Raw genomic sequence first — 18846 nt, forward strand, 5'->3', positions numbered from 1 at the left:
AGTTGTAAAAGGCATCCTAGGATTAAATAACCAGTTTAAATCCAATGCTGCAGTAGTTGAACATCTGTTTCTAATTAGTTGGTTATCTTAATAAAATTAAGATCACTTGATGCCAGAAATTTTTTACTCCCAAAAAAAGGAGTGCATCAATTAGGAACATTGGCAGTAGAATAAAAAAAAAATCAATCTAGAAATTTAATTTAAACCTCCTTGCCTATTTCTTTCTGCTTTCATATTGACCCCTACTCTGCACACTTACTCTATGAAGAATGCTTTCTTTCCCTCTCAGCTCACCAATCTCTACTGCAACATTCAGGTTCCTCTTCAACTATACCATCCATCCACAAAGCTTTCCCAGACTGAAAGAGACGCTTCCTTTCTCCAGCTATAAAACGTATTTGATTGTCAGGATAACTAAGAAAGTGTGTAAGACCATGTAAGCAGCTTTTGCTAGTTTTTAGAAATCAAAGAGAAGATATTCTTCAAGTTCAAGATAGCTACAGTCTATATATTTGTGTTCCCCTCAAATTCATATTTTGAAATCCTAAAACCCAGGGTGATATTAAGAGATGGAGCCTTTGGGAGGTGATTAGGTCATGGAGGTGGAGCCCTCATGAATGGAATTAGTGCCTTTGTGAAAGAAGCCCCAGAGAACTCCTCAGCATCTCTGCTGTCTGAGGACACAAGAAGAAGTCTTGGGCTTCATCAGAAACTAGCCATAGTGGCACCCTAACCACAGACTCCTAGCCTCCAGAACTATAAGAAATAAAGTTCTATTGTTTATAAGCCATCCCTCTATGGTATTTTGTTATAGACAATGGCGTATGTGAGTATTCTGTACAATGTTGTATCTATAGGATATTCCTCTATAAAAACTCTGTTTTGTAGATGCAAAACCCTCCAACACAGTACAACACACTCTTGTTTTTTGGGGATAGAAACATCCTTCCTGTGGGGACTTCATCCCCTTGTTGAGGTGATATCCTAAGCCCAGCTCTGTTACAGATGGCACCTGGTCTGCACCCTTCCTGACTTAATATAGATTTTATTATTATTTTTATATCAGTAAGGAGACAGCTGCCACTGAAAAAACAGTTTATTATGCTCACAGATCCCAAGAGGAAGGGCATGCCACATTACGAGAACGTGTGTATGTAGTGGACGCATGATGGAAAGCACTGGGGTCAATCAGGAAGCAGAGGAAAGAGGAAAACTTTGGGTAAGGGTCTTTGTTGTGGTTTCGGAGGGAAAGAGTGGGAGAGACAGAATAAGCAGGCTTAAGATTGGCTAGATTGAATAGTCTCAGTAGCCTGGGCCATAAAGGCCGTCTCTAGTTACCTGGTACCTGGCTCGGGGGTGATTAGGACAGTTGATTATGGAGTGATTAGGGCAGGTGATGGGACTTCCCAGGTAGCCTGGTGGTAAAGAATCTGTCTGCCAATGCAGGAGTTAGCAGGGCAGGTGGTTATGGGGTGACCAGCCTAGAGTGTAGAGAGCCAGTGCAGGAGGTGGTTCAGATTGTTGTTTACATTGGAAAGGCATACTTGCCTGATCCTGGCAGTCCCTCCAGGACAATCAACACCCCAGATGTCAAAGCATCAGGATACAGAAAAAGAAGATGCAGTCAATGCAGACTTTTCCCAGAAAGGATGTCAAAGGGCTGATGAGAACCCTGGTAGGTATCAGAATATACAAAATAAAATCTTTGCAGCTACCTTGTCTTGTTCCAATTTCTTCGAAGTAACATCCAAAGTTATGGAGGGAATTCACTACTCAGTTTAACTTCTGACCCATTGTAGCATCTTAAATCATCAGAGAAAGTTTTTGTCATGGGTTATGGGCTACTCTCAGCATTTTCTTCTCCTTTGTGTCAAGTCCCAGTATTGCTCAGTCCTGGGCAGAGTCACCCTCCTCCCCACTTTCCTGTCTGTTGTCATCATCTTCCTCATCTTGACTTCTTCCTTCTGAGTCCTGTATCTCATCCCCCTTCTTTTCCAACTCTACTTCAGATGCTCTTCGTTTTTGGATCCATCTCTGCCATCTTCCATTCTTCCATCTTGTGGAGACCAAGGAAGTGCAAGTCTGAGGGTGAAGTGGCAGTCACCTGCTTCAGACAAGCCCCATAAACCTAGAGCAGCCCATGCTTCAGAGCCAGCATGATGTGGAAGCAAGGACTTGGCTCCATCAGAGGCCACAGGCTTCTTCTGAACTCTTCCTCCTTCCCATTGCCTGGGATAGAGGGCACTTGTTCAGTGGTGATCATGATCTCATCCTCTGCATCCACAACTTTCAGCCCCTCCTGCAGCATCTGGATGATGCTTCCCCACTTTCCTGCTTGTTATCATCTTTGCATTTCACTTTTTTAAAATTAAATTTCTTACAATATTGCTTCTGTTTTGCTTTGGGTTTTTGATTGTAAGTCATGGGGCATCATAGGTCTTTGACCAGGGATCAACACCATACCCCCTGCATTATTGGAAGATGAGGTTTTAACCACTGGACCTCCAGAGACATCCCTGGGTTTCACTTTCTTTCTTTCTTTTTTTTTTTTTCCTGCCTCATTTACATTTTTTCGTCTCTGACCCAGATTCCTGCAGCAGTCCCACAAACCAGTGGTTCATCCCAGTGTCATCAAAGCACAGGTCATCGAAGTAGTCACCCCTCAGGCCCTCTTCCTCTTCCTCACCACAGACACCCCAACACCCAAGGAGCAGTGGCTGATGATTCAGGCCACACCTGTCTAAACACTGACTGTGGAGTGAGTGAGCTCTTTCCCCCAGGGGAAATCCAGGTCTGTACCCATCTGCCTTTTCTTCTTTCCTCAGACTTCCTTGGATTTTATTTGAATGCAGGATGTGTTGGTCCACCCTTGTTGACGTCTTCCAGTGGCCTCCACAGACAGTCACCGTCCCCTGGAGGGTGATGGACATTTGGCAGCCTGGCCTGGGTGTGGCCCCATTCCCTCAAGGCAACAGCTTCCTCATGTGAACATGCCCAGGTTAAAGGCATATGCGTCATTTTCTCAGATGTCTCTTGCACTGTTGGGGAAGCCAGCAGGAAGAGTCAGCTGTGTCTTCCAGGCTCCCATCTGATATTGCCTTGACTTAAAGGACCTCCTGATGATTTGACTTGCTCCCAGGTCTTGATTGCCAAATGCAGGACCCAAAGATCTGTGTGGTGAATAGGGTCGTTTCATCTTTCTCGGGATGAGCAGAGAACAATACATTCAACACTGCGGAGTAGGGGATCATGCTATTTCTACTATATGAGTCTTTCTAGCATCTAGCATCTAAAAATGGGCTATCAGAGCCTAAGAGTCTCATCTTTCTTCAGCACTTGGACACCTTCTTCTCCATCTTGGTGGCTGTTTTCTCCTTCTTGTCCATCATGTATGTCTGCAGTGGCAGGGGACCTCTGAGGGAGCTGCACACTTAACCTGCCTGGAAGCAGGTTCTCTTGGGGCAGACCTGCTGATATATTTTTAAAGACAAATTTTTGAAGAGTCTTTCCTCACCCCCAAATCATAGCCTTTTAACAGCTTCCTAATTTCACTTTGTTCGGACCTAAAACTGCCCCCAATTTTCCTTGTGTTTGTCTCAGAATATATAAGAGCAAGCAGTGTGTGTGTGTGTGTGTGTGTGTGTGTGTGTGTGTGTGTTTCAGTGTGAAGTATTTATTATGCTCTCAGCGTAATCTTTGTCAGTTTCTTCTGAGATGAACTGTGCATATCTATAGGATGAAGTCTGCATCTGTCATTGTCACCCTGCAATATCTGCTCACAGCACAAGTTATTAATCAAAACAGTTGGTAAAGATGAAGATATCAAGGTTGATAATGACTTGGTAGACTATCCCCTAAAAGCCATCTAGCTTGGATCTGAAAAATTAATGAACTCAGGCAAGATATTTTAATCTTAGATGTTGGATTCTGGGCAATAATGAATTTATTTAAAACAATGAACTGCACCTTGCCAAAGGCCTTTAACTGTACAGAATTACCTTGGTAATCTATAGTTTTTCCTGAAAGCTCTTTGGAAGAAATCACTGAGAACCCATTTGCCTGTTGTTGCTAAGAGATATCTATTCATCAGTAGAAGAATTTTCTTATACCTGGATGTTCTGGGCTTCTTCTCTGTTTATCCCTATGATGACTGTCACTATTTTTAAACTCAATCACTTCCTGTATTCTACCCATAGTACTTCTGAAATAGGCCATTTTTTTCTGCTACAGTTGTAGCTATTTACCTCATACATGGAAGTCAGGAGGATGCTATAAAATTACATAATGAAAATAAGTAATTGGATTACACTAGAAGTCAACTGATTTTTCACAGTAATTGAATTATTCCATATTTATATCTAGCTCCTGTTTCCTTTTACCATTCACTGTTAGCAAATGAATGTTTCTTTTTTGGTGTGTATGTTTATTAATATTCTATCTCTATTTTTTTTGACATCTCAAATTCTGTAGCTGAAATATGTATCTGAGATAAAGCTATTTCAACTCTATCTCACCACTCCAGGCTTAGGGGATGGTTGTCTCAGACTAGCAATACAGAAAGTAAATTGACTTAGCCCTTCACCATTGTATATTTTCATGATAAATATTGACTATTGAAGTTGTACTACAGACTTTGTGTGCAAAGCAAAAAAATCTCTAGAAGCAAACTTGCTGAGTAAAAGGGCATCCTCATTTTTTCTCTTTTCCCTCAGCTCTATTGACATGCAACTAATAAATTGAAATCATATATATTTAAAGTATACATCATGGTGTTTTTTATTATATGTATACATTGTGAAATGATGGCCACAATTAAGATAATTAACAGATTCGTCATCAAACATAGTGAGTGGTGAGAACCCTTAAGATAGACTCTCAGCAAATTTCAAGTAAACTATATAATACAGTATTATTAACTATAATCATCATGCTGTGCATTAGATCTCCAGATTGCATTCGTTCTGCATGACTAAAACTTAGGACATGCTCATTTTCATTTTAACAGATTGTATTATCTCATTTTCCAAGTGTTTATTCTTACCATATATTTCATTGATCACCACCCCTTCCCAATTTCAGGAATAAACCACTGCCCAGCTGCCCACATTTTCTACCTCAGTTGTCTGAGTCATATTTCAAAATGCTTGTCTGCCACTGTTTAATACAGTACCGGGATTAATCCCAAAAGGTCTTGAACACCAGTTTACCTCATTCTTATCTCTAGACATTTAAGCCTCCCAGCCACCCCTCATCTGTCTTCTCATCCCTGTGCTGTTCTGTTCTCCCTTTAGTTCAGACCAGTCTCCTGCTCACCCTCTGTTCACCCTTTAACTCAGACCAGTCTTCGGACACACGCTCTGGAACTCCTGGCCCATCATTTAGCACACGCCATTATGCTCTCAGTCTGGTCTCTGACAGCGCCTTCATCTTCTTGCTCTGGTCACAACAGGCATCCCTCAAGAATACAGACTCCTTCCTGCTCTCTCAGAGAAGCTATATCCACTAATCACAAGCCAGGATTAAGGTGCTGAGGCAGGTGCCCTCCTGTCGCCCATCGCAGCATCCAAATCATTCCTACGCCTTTCATTCTTCAAAAGCAAATCTTTTTGAAGTTTACGTTGTCAGATTATACCATGGGCACTGTTTGTTGCTGCTGTCGTGCTCCAAACCTCTTTGTCATCAAGAACTTTTACATCTTACTCAGTTTTCCTCTCTACTGTTGTTCCCTCCTGGAAACTTTTTTTTTTTTATTAGTTGGAGGCTAATCACTTCACAGCTTTGCAGTGGCCTTCGTCATACATTGACATGAATCAGCCATGGATATACATGTATTCCCCATCCCGATCCCCCCTCCCACTTCCCTCTCCACCCGATCCCTCTGGGTCTTCCCAGTGCACCAGGTCCGAGCACTTGTCTCATGCATCCAACCTGGGCTTGTGATCTGTTTCACCCTAGATAGTATACATGTTTTGATGCTGTTCTCTTGAAACATCCCACCTTCTCCCACAGAGTCCAAAAGCCTCCTGGAAACTTTACTGTCCATTTTTTTTGAACAATCCGACCCCAAAAACCTCTCAGTCTCTTGACTTTCTAGTTTCCAACCTCTGAAACTTTGATTTCAAGCATGCAGTATTCTGATAGACATTCTAATCTTTCTCTTCACTCACATAGCATCTCCATGCCCATAGATAACGCTTCTCCTGGTCAGATCACTAGTTTAAAATCACTCAGTTGCAAATTCCCTTTAGTTCTGTTACTCCATAGAACTTTCCAGGTAAAACCCCAGCCCTATATCAACCTGACTCTGCCTTTTCTGTATTTGTCTAAGCAGCTGAACGTGGAGAAAAATAACATACCTGCTTGAGAGAGACCTTACCTTCCTGCTAGCTATCAGCTCACATCTTTTGCCCTCTTTCCTGTTAGCATAGTACAGATTTCCCTGTTTGCATCGAAAGCAAGTCCCTCTGCTGATCAGGCTCCCAACCATTCCAGCTGTCTTACGGATTTCACTTCTATAATGATTTTCTCAAATTCAACCTGAATGTCTCCTGTAAGCATACAAGGCATAATAATGGTTTCCATCTTTTGAAAAAAGCCTTCTTTTAGTTTCATGTACCTTTTGAGAAAACCATTTCTTCCTCTTCTGTCTTTCACAGTCTGTGCATGCTAAGTTGCTTCAGTAGTGTCTGACTCTCTGAGACCCTCTGTAGTCTACCAGTCTCCTCTGTCCATGAGATTCTCCAGGCAAGAATACTGAAGTGGGTTGCCATTTCCTTCTCCAGGGGATCTTCCTGACCCAGGGATGGAATCTGAGTCTCTTTTGTCTCCTTCATTAGCATGAAAGTTCTTTACCACTAGCGCCACCTGGGAAGCCCACAGTAGAGTTACTTAAAATAGTTGTCTGTTTTCTCACTTTTCAGTCTTTCTTTGATCCTTCTTTCCATCCCCCCTCTAATACAACTGCTTTTATGAGTGTGATTTACATTGTGACACATCCTCAGATTCTTTATTTTCATTTTGTTCAGCTTCCCAAAGGATTTGAAATTGTTCTTTGAACACTGCTTTTCTTGACTCTGGTGACACCAAGGCTCACTGTTTGTTTTTTGTTTTTTTTTCCTTAAAAATTGGACCTTCAGTTCCCTTCACCTTTGCTCATTGAGTTATGAACTGTAGACTCTAATGCACTGGCAAGGGAAAGAACAGCCCAGAAAATGCTAAGAGATGTGAAGGATTGATACTAATATTCTACTATTCAGGAGCCGCAGAGGCAAAAACAGAGCCTGGGGAGTAGACAATAGCCAAAACAGACAAACAGCAGAAATTTTCCATATGCATTGATGGTCCTAGACAACCCCCCTGTCTCCAGTGTTGTATGCTTTCAAGACTGGTGCTTTCCCAAAATACTCCCAACTTTCACAACACTTCTTGTGAGAATTGAGATTCAGGTAGATTGGTTAAGAGTCTCTTACCATAATTTTCAAACTTAAATTATTAAAATTATACCAAAGTGAATCAAAATTTGTTGGTGGAAAGAGAAAGATAAGACAAAGTTAAAAATTAAATATACTGAGAATTTATGGGGTGTATCAGTTACCTATTGCTATGTAACAAGTTATTCCCACATTTAGCTCCTAAATTCCCACATTTAGCTGAGATAAAGCTATATCAACTCTGTGTTACCACTCCAGGCTTAGGAGAACATTGTCTCAGACTAGCAAAATGGAAAATAAATTGACTAGCCCTTCACTATTATATATGTTCATGATAAATGTTGGCTATTTAAGTTGTACTCCAGGTTAAATAATACACATTTAATATGTCATAAGGGCCAGGAATCTGGAAGCTGCTTATTTGGGCAGTTCTGGACAGAGTCTCTCAGAGGTTGCATGATCAAGGCAGTCTTGAGGAGCTAGATAGAAGTTTAGTTTCAGAGGATTGTGAGGTGAACACTTGAGGAGATAGAGAAAGTGAGCTTAGATGAGCTTTCCCCACCTATGTCCTATGGTATTCTTGCCTCCTGAGATGCCCCTTCCACTGAGAGTTCTGTGGTAAATAAGAGTGGAAAACACATTAGAACTCACCCCACCCCATAGAAACATGCCTCTGGAAGGTTCTGTGAGAAATCCAGAGTCTGAGAACATATTTGACTTGGTTAATTCACCATTTTCATAACTTTTTGACTAAGGAACCTCTTTGTTTCTTTTTAAGATGCACCTTTTTAATTGCCACCTCAGGTATCTTTTTCTTAAACCTAGATTTGATCACGTCCCTTCATTCATGATGGTAATAGTGTCCCAAGTGGGGGTTTAGGAGGAAAATGTGAAAACTTTGAATTTCATCCTTATAAACCTTTTGTGGTGTTTTTAATATAAATAATACAGACAGTAAATGAATACATAATTTATTAGTAAATATATATGTATTCAAGGTATGCACACCACACTTTTTACTGAATCTACAGATGTGCAGAATAAAATCTATCCTCCTTAGCATTTAAATCAAGCCCCATGAATCTGTCCATCAAGGCTTTTCTTTAGATTTTTCCCATTTTTCTCCCTCTCCCTCCAAAACATGCATCCTAAAACGTGACAGAGACTTTTTTTTAATGTAGTTATATTTTATAGGATGTTATTTTCACTTGAAATATGTTTTTTAATCCTATTTTTTTTAACTTTCAAGAATTTATTTGAACAAAACTTGATTCAAGTGAGGCAGCATTCAACCAGAAGTAGCTGGGAATGCTCCACAGACAGGAGCAAGGGAAGGACTTTTATGGAAAAGGTGCTGAAGGAGAGCAGGAAAGTGACTGGATTGGCCATAGTGACAGGATTCTGATTTGAAATCTGAAGAGACTGCCCTTGAACCCCTTTGGGAGGGACCATAGTGGGTCCTCCTCACTCCGCAGATGTCTCAGGGACCACATCTCCCAATTAAAAAGGGCTTCTCGAGTCTGAGGACTGCACACCCACTGGGCTGAAAGAGCCTTTTTGTTTGTGAGGACCTGTCTCAAGGGTCCCGAGGCTTCCCTGCACCCAGTGCTCACAGCACACCTGCATCTGAGTAGTAAAGATCCCCAGCCTTTTGTCTGTAGATCTGAAAGCTCTCAAGATGGAAATGTTTAAAAGCTCATTTGATGAGAAACCTGAGTCAAACTCAAATGAGGCTATTTTTAAAAATTTATTTATTTTTAATTGAAGGATAATTGCTTTACAGGATTTTGTTGTTTTCTGTCAAACCCCAGCACGAATCAGCCATAGGCATACATGTATCCTCTTCCTTGATGGTTTGTTAATCTTTTTTTTTTTTTGTCATCCTGCTTGTTTGTTTTTTTTTTCCATTTATTTTTATTAGTTGGAGGCTAATTACTTTACATCATTGCAGTGGTTTTTGTCATACATTGAAATGAATTAGCCATGGATTTACATGTATTCCCCATCCCGGTCCCCCCTCCCACCTCCCTCTCCACCCGTTCCCTCTGGGTCTTCCCAGTGCACCAGGCCCGAGCACTTGTCTCATGCACCCAACCTGGGCTGGTGAATACACCATGGAATATTACTCAGCCATTATCCTCTTCCTTTTGAATCTCCCTCCCGTCTCCCTCCCCATCCCACCCCTCCAGATTGATACAGAGCCCCTGTTTGAGTTTCCTGAGCCATACAGCAAAGTCCCTATGGCTATCTATTTTACACATGGTAAAGTAAGTCTCCATATTACTCTCTCCACGCATCTCACCCTCTCCTTCCCTCTCCCCATGTCTGTAAGTCTTTTCTCCATGTCTGTTTCTCCATTGCTGCCCTGCAAATAAATTCTTCAGTATTGTTTTTCTAGATTCCATATACATGTGTTAATATATAATATTTATCTTTCTTTTGCTAACTTACTTAGCTGTGTATAATAGGCTTGAGGTTCATCCACCTCATTAGAACTGACTCAAATGAGTTCCTTTTTATGGCTGAGTAATATTCCATTGTGTGTATGTACTACAATTTCTTTATCCATTCATCTGTCAATGGACACCTAGGTTGCTTCCAGGTTCTAAGAGCTTTTGTAAATAGTGCCACCATGAACAACGGGATACGTGTGTCTCTTCCCTCAGGGTATATCCCTAGGAGTGGAATTGCTGGGTCATATGGTGGTTTTATTCCTAGTTTTTTAAGGAATCTCCATACTGCCTTCCATAGTGACTGTATCAATTTACATTCTCACCAATAATGCAAAAGTATTTCCTTTTCTCCACACCCTTTCCAGCATTTATTGTTTATAGACTTTTTGATGGTGAGCATTCTGACCAGTGTAAGGTGATATCTCATTGTAGTTTTGATTTGCATTTCTCTAATAATGAGCGATGTTGAGCATCTTTTCGTGTGTTTGTTAGCCATCTGTATGTTTCCTTTGGAGAAATGTCTGTTTAGGTCTTTTTCCCACCTTTTGATTGAGTTGTTTGTTTTTCTGGTATTGAGTTGTATGAGCTGCTTATATATATTGGAAATTAATCAGTTGTTTCAGTTGCTATTATTTTCTCCCATTCTGAGGGTTTTCTTTTCACCTTGCTTTATAGTTTCCTTTGCTGTAAGCTTTTAAGTTTGATCAGGTCCCACTTGTTTGTTTTTGTTCTTATTTCCATTACTCAAGGAGGTGGGTCATAGGAAATCTTGCTTTGATTTATGTCATTGAGTGTTCTGCCTATCTTTTCTTCAAAGAGCTTTATAGTTTCTGGTCTTACATTTAGGTCTTTAATCCATTTTGAGTTTATCTTTGTGTGTGATGTTAGGAAGTGTTCTAATTTCATTCTTTTACATGTAGCTGTCCAGTTTTCCCATCACCATTTATTGAAGAGGCTCTCTTTGCCCCATTGTATATTCTTGCCTCCATTGTCAAAAATAATGTTCCCACTGGTGCATGGGTTTATTTCTGGGCTTTCTATCTTGTTCCATTGGTCTATATTTCTGTTTTTGTGCCACTACTATACTGTCTTGATGACTGTAGCTTTGTAGTATAGTCTGAAGTCAGGAAGGTTGATTCCTTCTGCTCCATTCTTCTTTCTCAACACTGCTTTGGCTATTTGGGGTCTTTTGTGTTTCCATATGAATTGTGAAATTCTTTTTTCTGGTTCTGTGAAAAATGCCATTGGTAATTCGATAGGGATCGCATTGAATCTATAGATTGCATTTGGTAGTATAGTCATTTTCACAATATTGGTTCTTCCTACCCAGGAACATGGAATATCTCTCCATCTGCTTATGTCATCTTTGATTTCTTTCATCAATCTTATAATTTTCTGTGTACAGTTCTTTTGTCTCCTTAGTAGTAGTAGTAGTGTTAGTGTTAGTTGCTCAGTCGTGTCCAGCTCCTTGCGATAGCACAGACTGTGGCCTGCCAGGCACCTCTGTCCATGGGATTCTCCAGGCAAGAATACTGGAGTAGAGTACCATTCCTTTCTCCAGAGGATCTTCCTGATCCAGGGATCGAACTTGGGTCTCTTGCATTGCAGGCAGATTCTTTACCAATTGAGCTACAGGGAAGACTCTTTTGTCTCTTTAGGTAAGTTTATTCCTAGATATTTTATTCTTTTTTCTTGCAATAGTGAATGGGATTGATTCCTTAATTTCTCTTTCTGATTTTTCATTGTTAGTGTATAGAAATGCAAGTGATTTCTGTATATTGATTTTGTATCCTGTAACTTTGCTAAATTCACTGATTAGCTCTAGTAATTTTCTGATAGTATCTTTAGGGTTTTCTATGTACAGTATCATGTCATCTGCAAACAGTGAGAGCTTTGCTTCTTCTTTTCCAATCTGGATTCCTTTTATCTCTTTTTCTTCTCTGATTGCTATAGCTAGGACTTCCAAAACTATATTGAATAATAGTGGTGAAAGTGGACACCCTTGTCTTGTTCCTGATCTTAGGGGGAATGCTTTCAGCTTTTCACCATTGAGAATAATATTTGCTGTGGGCTTATCATATATGGCCTTTACTATGTGGAAGTATGTTCCTTCTATGCCCATTTTTTGAAGAATTTTAATAATAAAACGGTGCTGAATTTTGTCAAAGAATTTTTCTGCACCTATTGAGATTGTTAATATGGTGTATCACATTGATTGATACTTGTATATTGAAGAATCCTTGCATCCCTGGAATAAACTCAACTTGATCATGTTATATGAGCTTTTTGATGTGTTGCTGAATTCTGTTTCATAAAATTTTGCTGAGGATTTTTGCATCTATGTTCATCAGTGATAATGGCCTGTAGTTTTCTTTTTTTGTTTTGTCTTTGTCTGGTTTTTGTATCAGGGTGATGGTGGCCTCATAGAATGAGTTTGGAAGTGTTTCTTCCTCTGCAGGTTTTTGAAAGAGTTTTAGAAGGATAGAAATTAGCTCTTCTCGAAATGTTTATTAGAATTCTCCTGTGAAGCCATCTAGTCCTGGGCTTTAGTTTTTTGGGAGATTTTGTATCATAGCTTCCATTTCAGTGCTTGTAATTGGGTTGTTCATAATTTCTATTTCTTCCTGGTTCAGTCTTGGAAGATTGAACTTTTCTAAGAATCTGTCCATTTCTTCCAGGTTACTCATTTTATTGCCATATAGTTGTTCAGAATAGTCTCTTATAATCCTTTGTACTTCTGCATTGTCTGTTGTAACCTCTCCTTTTTCATTTCTAATTTTGTTGATTTGATTCTTCTCTTTTTTTCTTGATGACTGTAGCTAAATGTTTATCAATTTTATCTTCTCAAAGAACCATCTTTTAACCTTTACTATTGTTTCTCTCGTTTTTTTTTCATTTATTTCTGCTCTGATCTTTATGATTTATCTCCTTCTACTATTTTGGGTTTTTTTTTTTGTTGTTCTCCTTTTTCCAATTGTTTTAGGTGTAAAGTTAGGTTAGTTATTTGATGTTTTCTTGTTTCTTGATGTAGGACTGTGTTGCTATAAACTTCCCTCTTAGAACTGCTCTTGCTCCATCCCATAGGTTTTGAGTTGTCGTGTTTTCCTTGTTAGTTGTTTCTAGGAATTTTTTTATTTCACTTTTGATTTCTTTAGTAACCTGTTGGTTATTTAGAAACCTTTTGTTTAATCTCCATGTGTTTATGTTTTTTACAGTTTTTTTTTCTTGTAATCGATATCTAGTCTCATAGCGTTGTAGTCAGAAAAGATGCTTGATACAATTTTGATTTTCTTAAATTTACTGAGGTTTGATTTGTGACCCAAGATGTGGCCTATCCTGGGGAATGTTCCATGTGCACTTGAGAAGAAGGTATATTCTTTTGTGTTTGGATGAATGTCCTGAAGATATAAATGAGGACCATCTCATCTAATGTATCATTTAAGACTTATGTTTCCTTATTGATTTTCTGTTTTGATGATCTGTCCATTGGTGTGAGTGGGGTGTTAAAATCTCCTGCTATTATTTTGTTAATGTCGATTTTTCCTTTTATGTCTGTCACTGTTTGTCTTATGTATTGAGGTGCTCCTATGTTGGGTGCATAGATATTTACAGTTGTTATGTCTTCCTCTTGGATTGATCCCTTGATCATTATGTAGTGTCCTTCCTTATCTCTTGTAATCTTCTTTATTTTAAGGTCTATTTTGTCTGATATCAGGATTGCTACTCCAGCTTTCTTTTGCTTCCCATTTGCATAGAATATATTTTTCCATCCTCTCACTTTCAGCCCATGTGTGTCTTTAGGTCTGAAGTGGGTTTCTTGTAGATAGCATATGTATGGGTCTTGTTTTTTTATCCATTCAGCCAGTCTATATTTTGGTTGGAGCATTTAATCAGTTTACATTTAAAGTAATTATTGATATATATGTTCCTATTGCCATTTTCTTAATTGTTTGGGGTTTGATTTTGTAGATCTTTTTCTTCTCTTGTATTTCTTGACTATATAAGTCCCTTTAACATTTGTTGTAAAGCTGGTTTGGTGGTACTGAATTCTCTTAATTTTTGCTTGTCTGAAAAGCTTTTGATTTCTTCCATCAATTTTGAATGTGATCCTTGCCCGGTAGAGTAATCTTGGTTGTAGATTTTTCCCTTTCAGTACCTTAAATATATCCTACTGTTCCCTTCTGGCCTGCAGAGTTTCTGCTGAAAGATCAACTGTTAAGTTTATGGGGTTTCCTTGTATGTTACTTGTTGCTTTTCCCTTGCTATTTTTAATATTCTTTCTTTGTATTTACTCTTTGTTAGTTTGATTAATAGTATATGTCTTGGCATGTTTCTCCTTGGGTTTATCCTATATGGGACTTTTTGCACATCTTGAACTTGATTGACTATTTCTTTTTCCATGTTGGGAAAATTTCCAACTATAATCTCTCCAAAAATTTTCTCATACCCTTTCTTTTTCTCTTCTTCTTCTGGGACCCCTATAATTTGAATGTTGGTGCATTTGATATTGTCCCAGAGGTTTCTGAGACTATCCTCAGTTCTTTTCATTCTTTTCACTTTATTCTGCTCTTCAGAAGTTATTTCCACCATTTTATCTTCCAGCTCACTGATTTGTTTTTCCGCTTCAGATATTCTGCTATTGATTCTGTTTCTTATCATCTTTACTATCGTTATTCTGAATTCTTTTTCAGGTAGTTTGCCTCTTTCCTCTTAATTTATTTGGACTTCTGTACTTCTCATTTGTTCTGTCACTTGTATAGTATTTCTCTGCCTTTTCATTATTTTTTTTGAATCTTATTGTGTTTGAGGTTTCCTTTTCCCATGGATCAGAGTTGAATTCTTACTTCCTTTTGGTTGGTGCAGTGGTTTGTGTAAGCTTTGTATAAGGTGAGATTTGTGCTGAGTTGTTTTTTTTTTTCCTCTGATGAGCAAGGCTGAGTGAGGTGGTAATCCTGTCTGTTGATGATTGGGTTTATTTTTTGTCCTATTTGCTGTTTGGATGAGGTGTCCTTCACTGGGTGTGACTGGTGGTTGGGTGATGCCAGGTCTTGTATTCAAGTGGCTCCCTTTGTGGAAGTTCTCACTGTTTGATGCTCCTAGGGTTAGTCCTCTGGTAGTCTAGGGTCTTGGAGTCATTCCTCCCACTCCAAAGGCTCAGGGCTTGACTTCTCTGTGAAGATACTTTTCATCTTAGTGCTCTGGTCCCCAGCAGTGAGTGAGGTGCTAATGAGGCAGGGAGACACCCAGGAGAGCCCTCCTCTATCACTACCCTGCTCCTGGTGAATTCACTCCTAGCACAGCTGCTGCTTGGGCCGCAGTCTGTTTGCCCAGGGTCAGGCACTCTGTTAAAGCTTCTTTCTAAATGTTATCTGTCCAACTGGAATCTCTTTCCAGGAAAGGTATATGTCCCCAGCATTTGTGAGATCCTTGAGGCTTTTTTTTATCCTTGTAAATGTGTTTATTCGTCCACTTTGCAGCCCAGATTATGGGCCATCATTCCAGACTTCACTGGGATGCACTATATTTCTTTTATGAAACTTAAAAAATTCAAAATTTCGATACAAATACATCTGCTCCCAAGCATTTAGGATAAAGAGCCTGTAAATTTTTCTAATTGGTGGTGGTTAGCCATAATAAATGCTTTCACACATATCATATCACTCCTTGCAACAACAGGGCTGCAAGGTGAGCAGGTAGCCCCGCTTTGTGGAAGAGGCAGCTCAAAGTTGGGCCATCTTGTGTTGTCGAAGCTGTGGTCCCAGAGACAGGCAGGGCCAGATATTAGATCCCCATCTTTGGCTCCAGATTGTTCCACTGTGTCACAGGCTGTACAGCGCTTGTCTCTAAATGTTAATTCTTTGTAAACAGGGGCGCTGTTTTCCTTTTTCCTCTGAGACGAAATCCATGGTTGGCATTGCCTGTAGCATGGTCTGTAAACATTCCTTCATGAAAGGTCGAAGTTATGCCATAGCAATACTTTAAAAGTCTCAAGTCATGGGGGCTTTGGGGACAGATGGATCTCCATTCCAGTTACAGATCTGCTGTTTATAGTCTCACTTACTTTGGACAAGTCACTTAGCCTCTTTGTGCTTTGGTTTCCTTATTATAAAAATGGAGGACCCCATAAAAGTCTTTAGAAAGTGAGATTATAACAGTTGAAGGAGAAAATATATGTAAAGCACACTCAACATTCATTCACAAATGGTTGTTATGACAGGAAAGTGCCCCCTGTTGACACATTTAATAGATAAAAATTGGATTCATAAAAAAGAAAACTGAGATCTATAGTAATACCATTCCTGCAGGAAGATTCACCTAACTGTAACAACAGTTTGTTGTTAGATTTGTCCGTCTAACATTTTGCTTGTTTTGGGTGGCGTGGCCTGATCCAGAGTCTTCATGGGCAGCCCAGCAATGAACATCTTTGTTCTCGAAGGTCTTAAGGTGGAGCGAGCCTCATTTCTTCACTTGTTCGCCACTCTCATTTCTTCTCCTACCTGCTTTCTTAGCATCTCCCCACCCCCGAACCTAAATGATTTCTTGATCTTGAGGAGAAATTTAAAAGGACAAGGAAAGGGAAGATAAAGGGAAAGCAAAACTGGGAAAGAATCCAGCTTGAAGAACCAGCAGGGCTTTGTGAGATGGGGTGCAGACTTTCCCATCTGCAGCCCCTCACTCCACTCCACCTGGGGACCCACGGGTTACTTCAGTTTGCTGAAGACACAGCACCTGTCTAAATGTCAAGGACACAGAATAGATGGTACTGCCAATGTTTTTCTGTTTTTGTTTTGATTTTTAAAAATTTATTTTAATTGGATAATAATTACTTTACAATGTTGTGATGGTTTTTTGCCATACCTCATTTTTATTTCTACTGTTCATTTCTTTTTTTCTTTTTTTTTATTGTATTGATATGCTGTTATGTTAATTTATTTTTTTTTCATTGTGTCTACTGTATTCATTTAGAACTAGCATAGCCCTGGCACTTTATTCAACTTAGAACATGAAAGATCACTATTTTTTATTCTTTCCCTGATCTTTTTCAGTCCTCAGTGTTGGGTATTCATGGGCTCTCAGAGCATGAGAACCATTTCTGAATTCACAGTCAAAACGTCACCCCAAAAATAGTAAATGATGCTCTCTCTTGCGCCCTCCCTCATGCTCAGCACATGTTCCCTCCAGAGTCCACAACCGCAGCCTCCCTTTGTCCTTGCCAAAGCTGCTTCTTCACTGCCTTTGATTTTCCTTTTTGCTCAGTGCCTCCTGCCACAGTGGGGGAGAGAGACCGGGACAAAGGAGAGAGAGAAGAGGCTAAGTGGAGTAGAAAACCCTGCTGTGACTTACCAAGGACTCTTGCCTAAGATGAAAGTGTCAAAGTATGCCGGATAGAAATGGAAAATGGTGCTTTGAAGTAGGAGCATATGTTTTCGTTTAGAAAACTAAAAATTGCAGGGATTATTTCCTTCTATTGTGCTCTTTCCTGCTCCTTGTTTTTAGATGAAGGGAGCACACACAAAAAGTCAGTATGTGATCCATCTCGCACTATTTGAGGCACTCGATTTCTTTTCTAATAGGTGGAAAATTTTAAATCTCAAAATGAGCCTGGAGCTAAGTTTGCAGGAAAAGCAGCTTCACTGTCACCTGCGATCCTGGACTTGATGATTCTTCTGGCTCCTACCTGGATTCCCTCCCTCCTTCCAGCCTTGCTGCCTTTCAGGGGGCAAATCAAGCTACTACCCTGCTTACAGCACTCAGATGTGTCAGAGACACGGTCCTCTCAGAGGCCCACAGAACCCGCTGTGACGCTCCCCGCCCCTCTGATATCACCCACTGGTCTCCTTGCTATTCTGATCAGGCTCGGGATGCGCTGCACTCCTGTCTCAGGGCCGTCGCATGTGGTCTCATCTCTGTTATGCTTTTCCTCCGAATAGCAGGGCTGGTCCCTCCTGTGGGTCCATCTTTACTCAGATTGCACCTTCTTAGTGGTGCTTTCCCCCCAGTTGCCTTTTTTGAAATTGCACCTCCTTCCAGTACTCCCTTATCTCTTCTCCTCAGCAGTTAGAGGTTATCCGGGCATTGACAGTGATTTGATTTTTTTTTTTCCTCTTTGGACGTCAGGAGAGATTTCCTTATTTAAGGAAATCTTAAGTAAGGCCTCTTTGGCCTCCACTCTGAAATTATTACCTCCTAGGAGTTTTTTCCTTTTATTTATTTATTTAAACGTTTTCTCTTATATTGAGGTATAGCTAATTAACAATGTAATAGTTTCAGGTGAGCATTGAAGAGATTCAGCCATACCTAAATACATGTGTGGTAATCTAATTCTAATTTAAGAATCAGTATTGGAGTACAGATATTATGCTATTCACATGAACTCATAGCTCAAGTTTAAAAGTAAAATGCACACACACACACACACACATATATATATGTTAAAAGTAAAATGAATACACACACACATACTTTTTGTTGTTTCAGAAGTCTTTTCTAGGATCCTTCTCACTTATGCTGCATCCCAGTGTTCACGTGAGACCCATTTGTAATCACTTCTCATCCATCCAACAGGGTGGACTCAGTGCCCAAGCTTTTGTTCGTGTGGAGCTGGAGGATGTAAATGATAATGAACCTGTGTTTCACCCATTAACCTATGTGACGAGCCTTAGTGGCCAGGCGCACCTGGGCACCGAAGTCATCAATGTTCTTGCCACAGACAGGGATTCCGGGCTGTATGGAACAGTGGCCTATGAGCTCGTCCCCGGAGACCTGTCATCCTATTTCACCATCGACCCCACCTCAGGTATGTGAGCTTGGAATCAATAGCTTCTGCGTAAGAACCAGAAAATGAGTTGAAATGATTTTTTCCTTGGCAGGGGTGTTGCAGAACTCACGTCACCTTCCGGAAGGCAAGTTGAGAAGAGCCAGGATTTGCTGTTAGGCTGGGACTGGATCTGAGCCTCAGCTCT

At 40.0% G+C, this 18846-nt stretch overlaps 1 protein-coding gene across 1 annotated transcript in view; it reads left to right on the forward strand.

Annotated features, from left to right (window-relative positions):
* Window positions 1-18846, forward strand: part of DCHS2 (dachsous cadherin-related 2) — a 300517-nt gene that overhangs the window by 130470 nt on the left and 151201 nt on the right. The window contains 1 exon segment of the mRNA XM_070474720.1: window positions 18449-18680. Coding sequence (XP_070330821.1) covers window positions 18449-18680 — 232 coding nt within the window.

Source organism: Odocoileus virginianus, chromosome 12, assembly GCF_023699985.2.
Source record: "Odocoileus virginianus isolate 20LAN1187 ecotype Illinois chromosome 12, Ovbor_1.2, whole genome shotgun sequence".
NCBI lineage: Eukaryota > Metazoa > Chordata > Mammalia > Artiodactyla > Cervidae > Odocoileus > Odocoileus virginianus.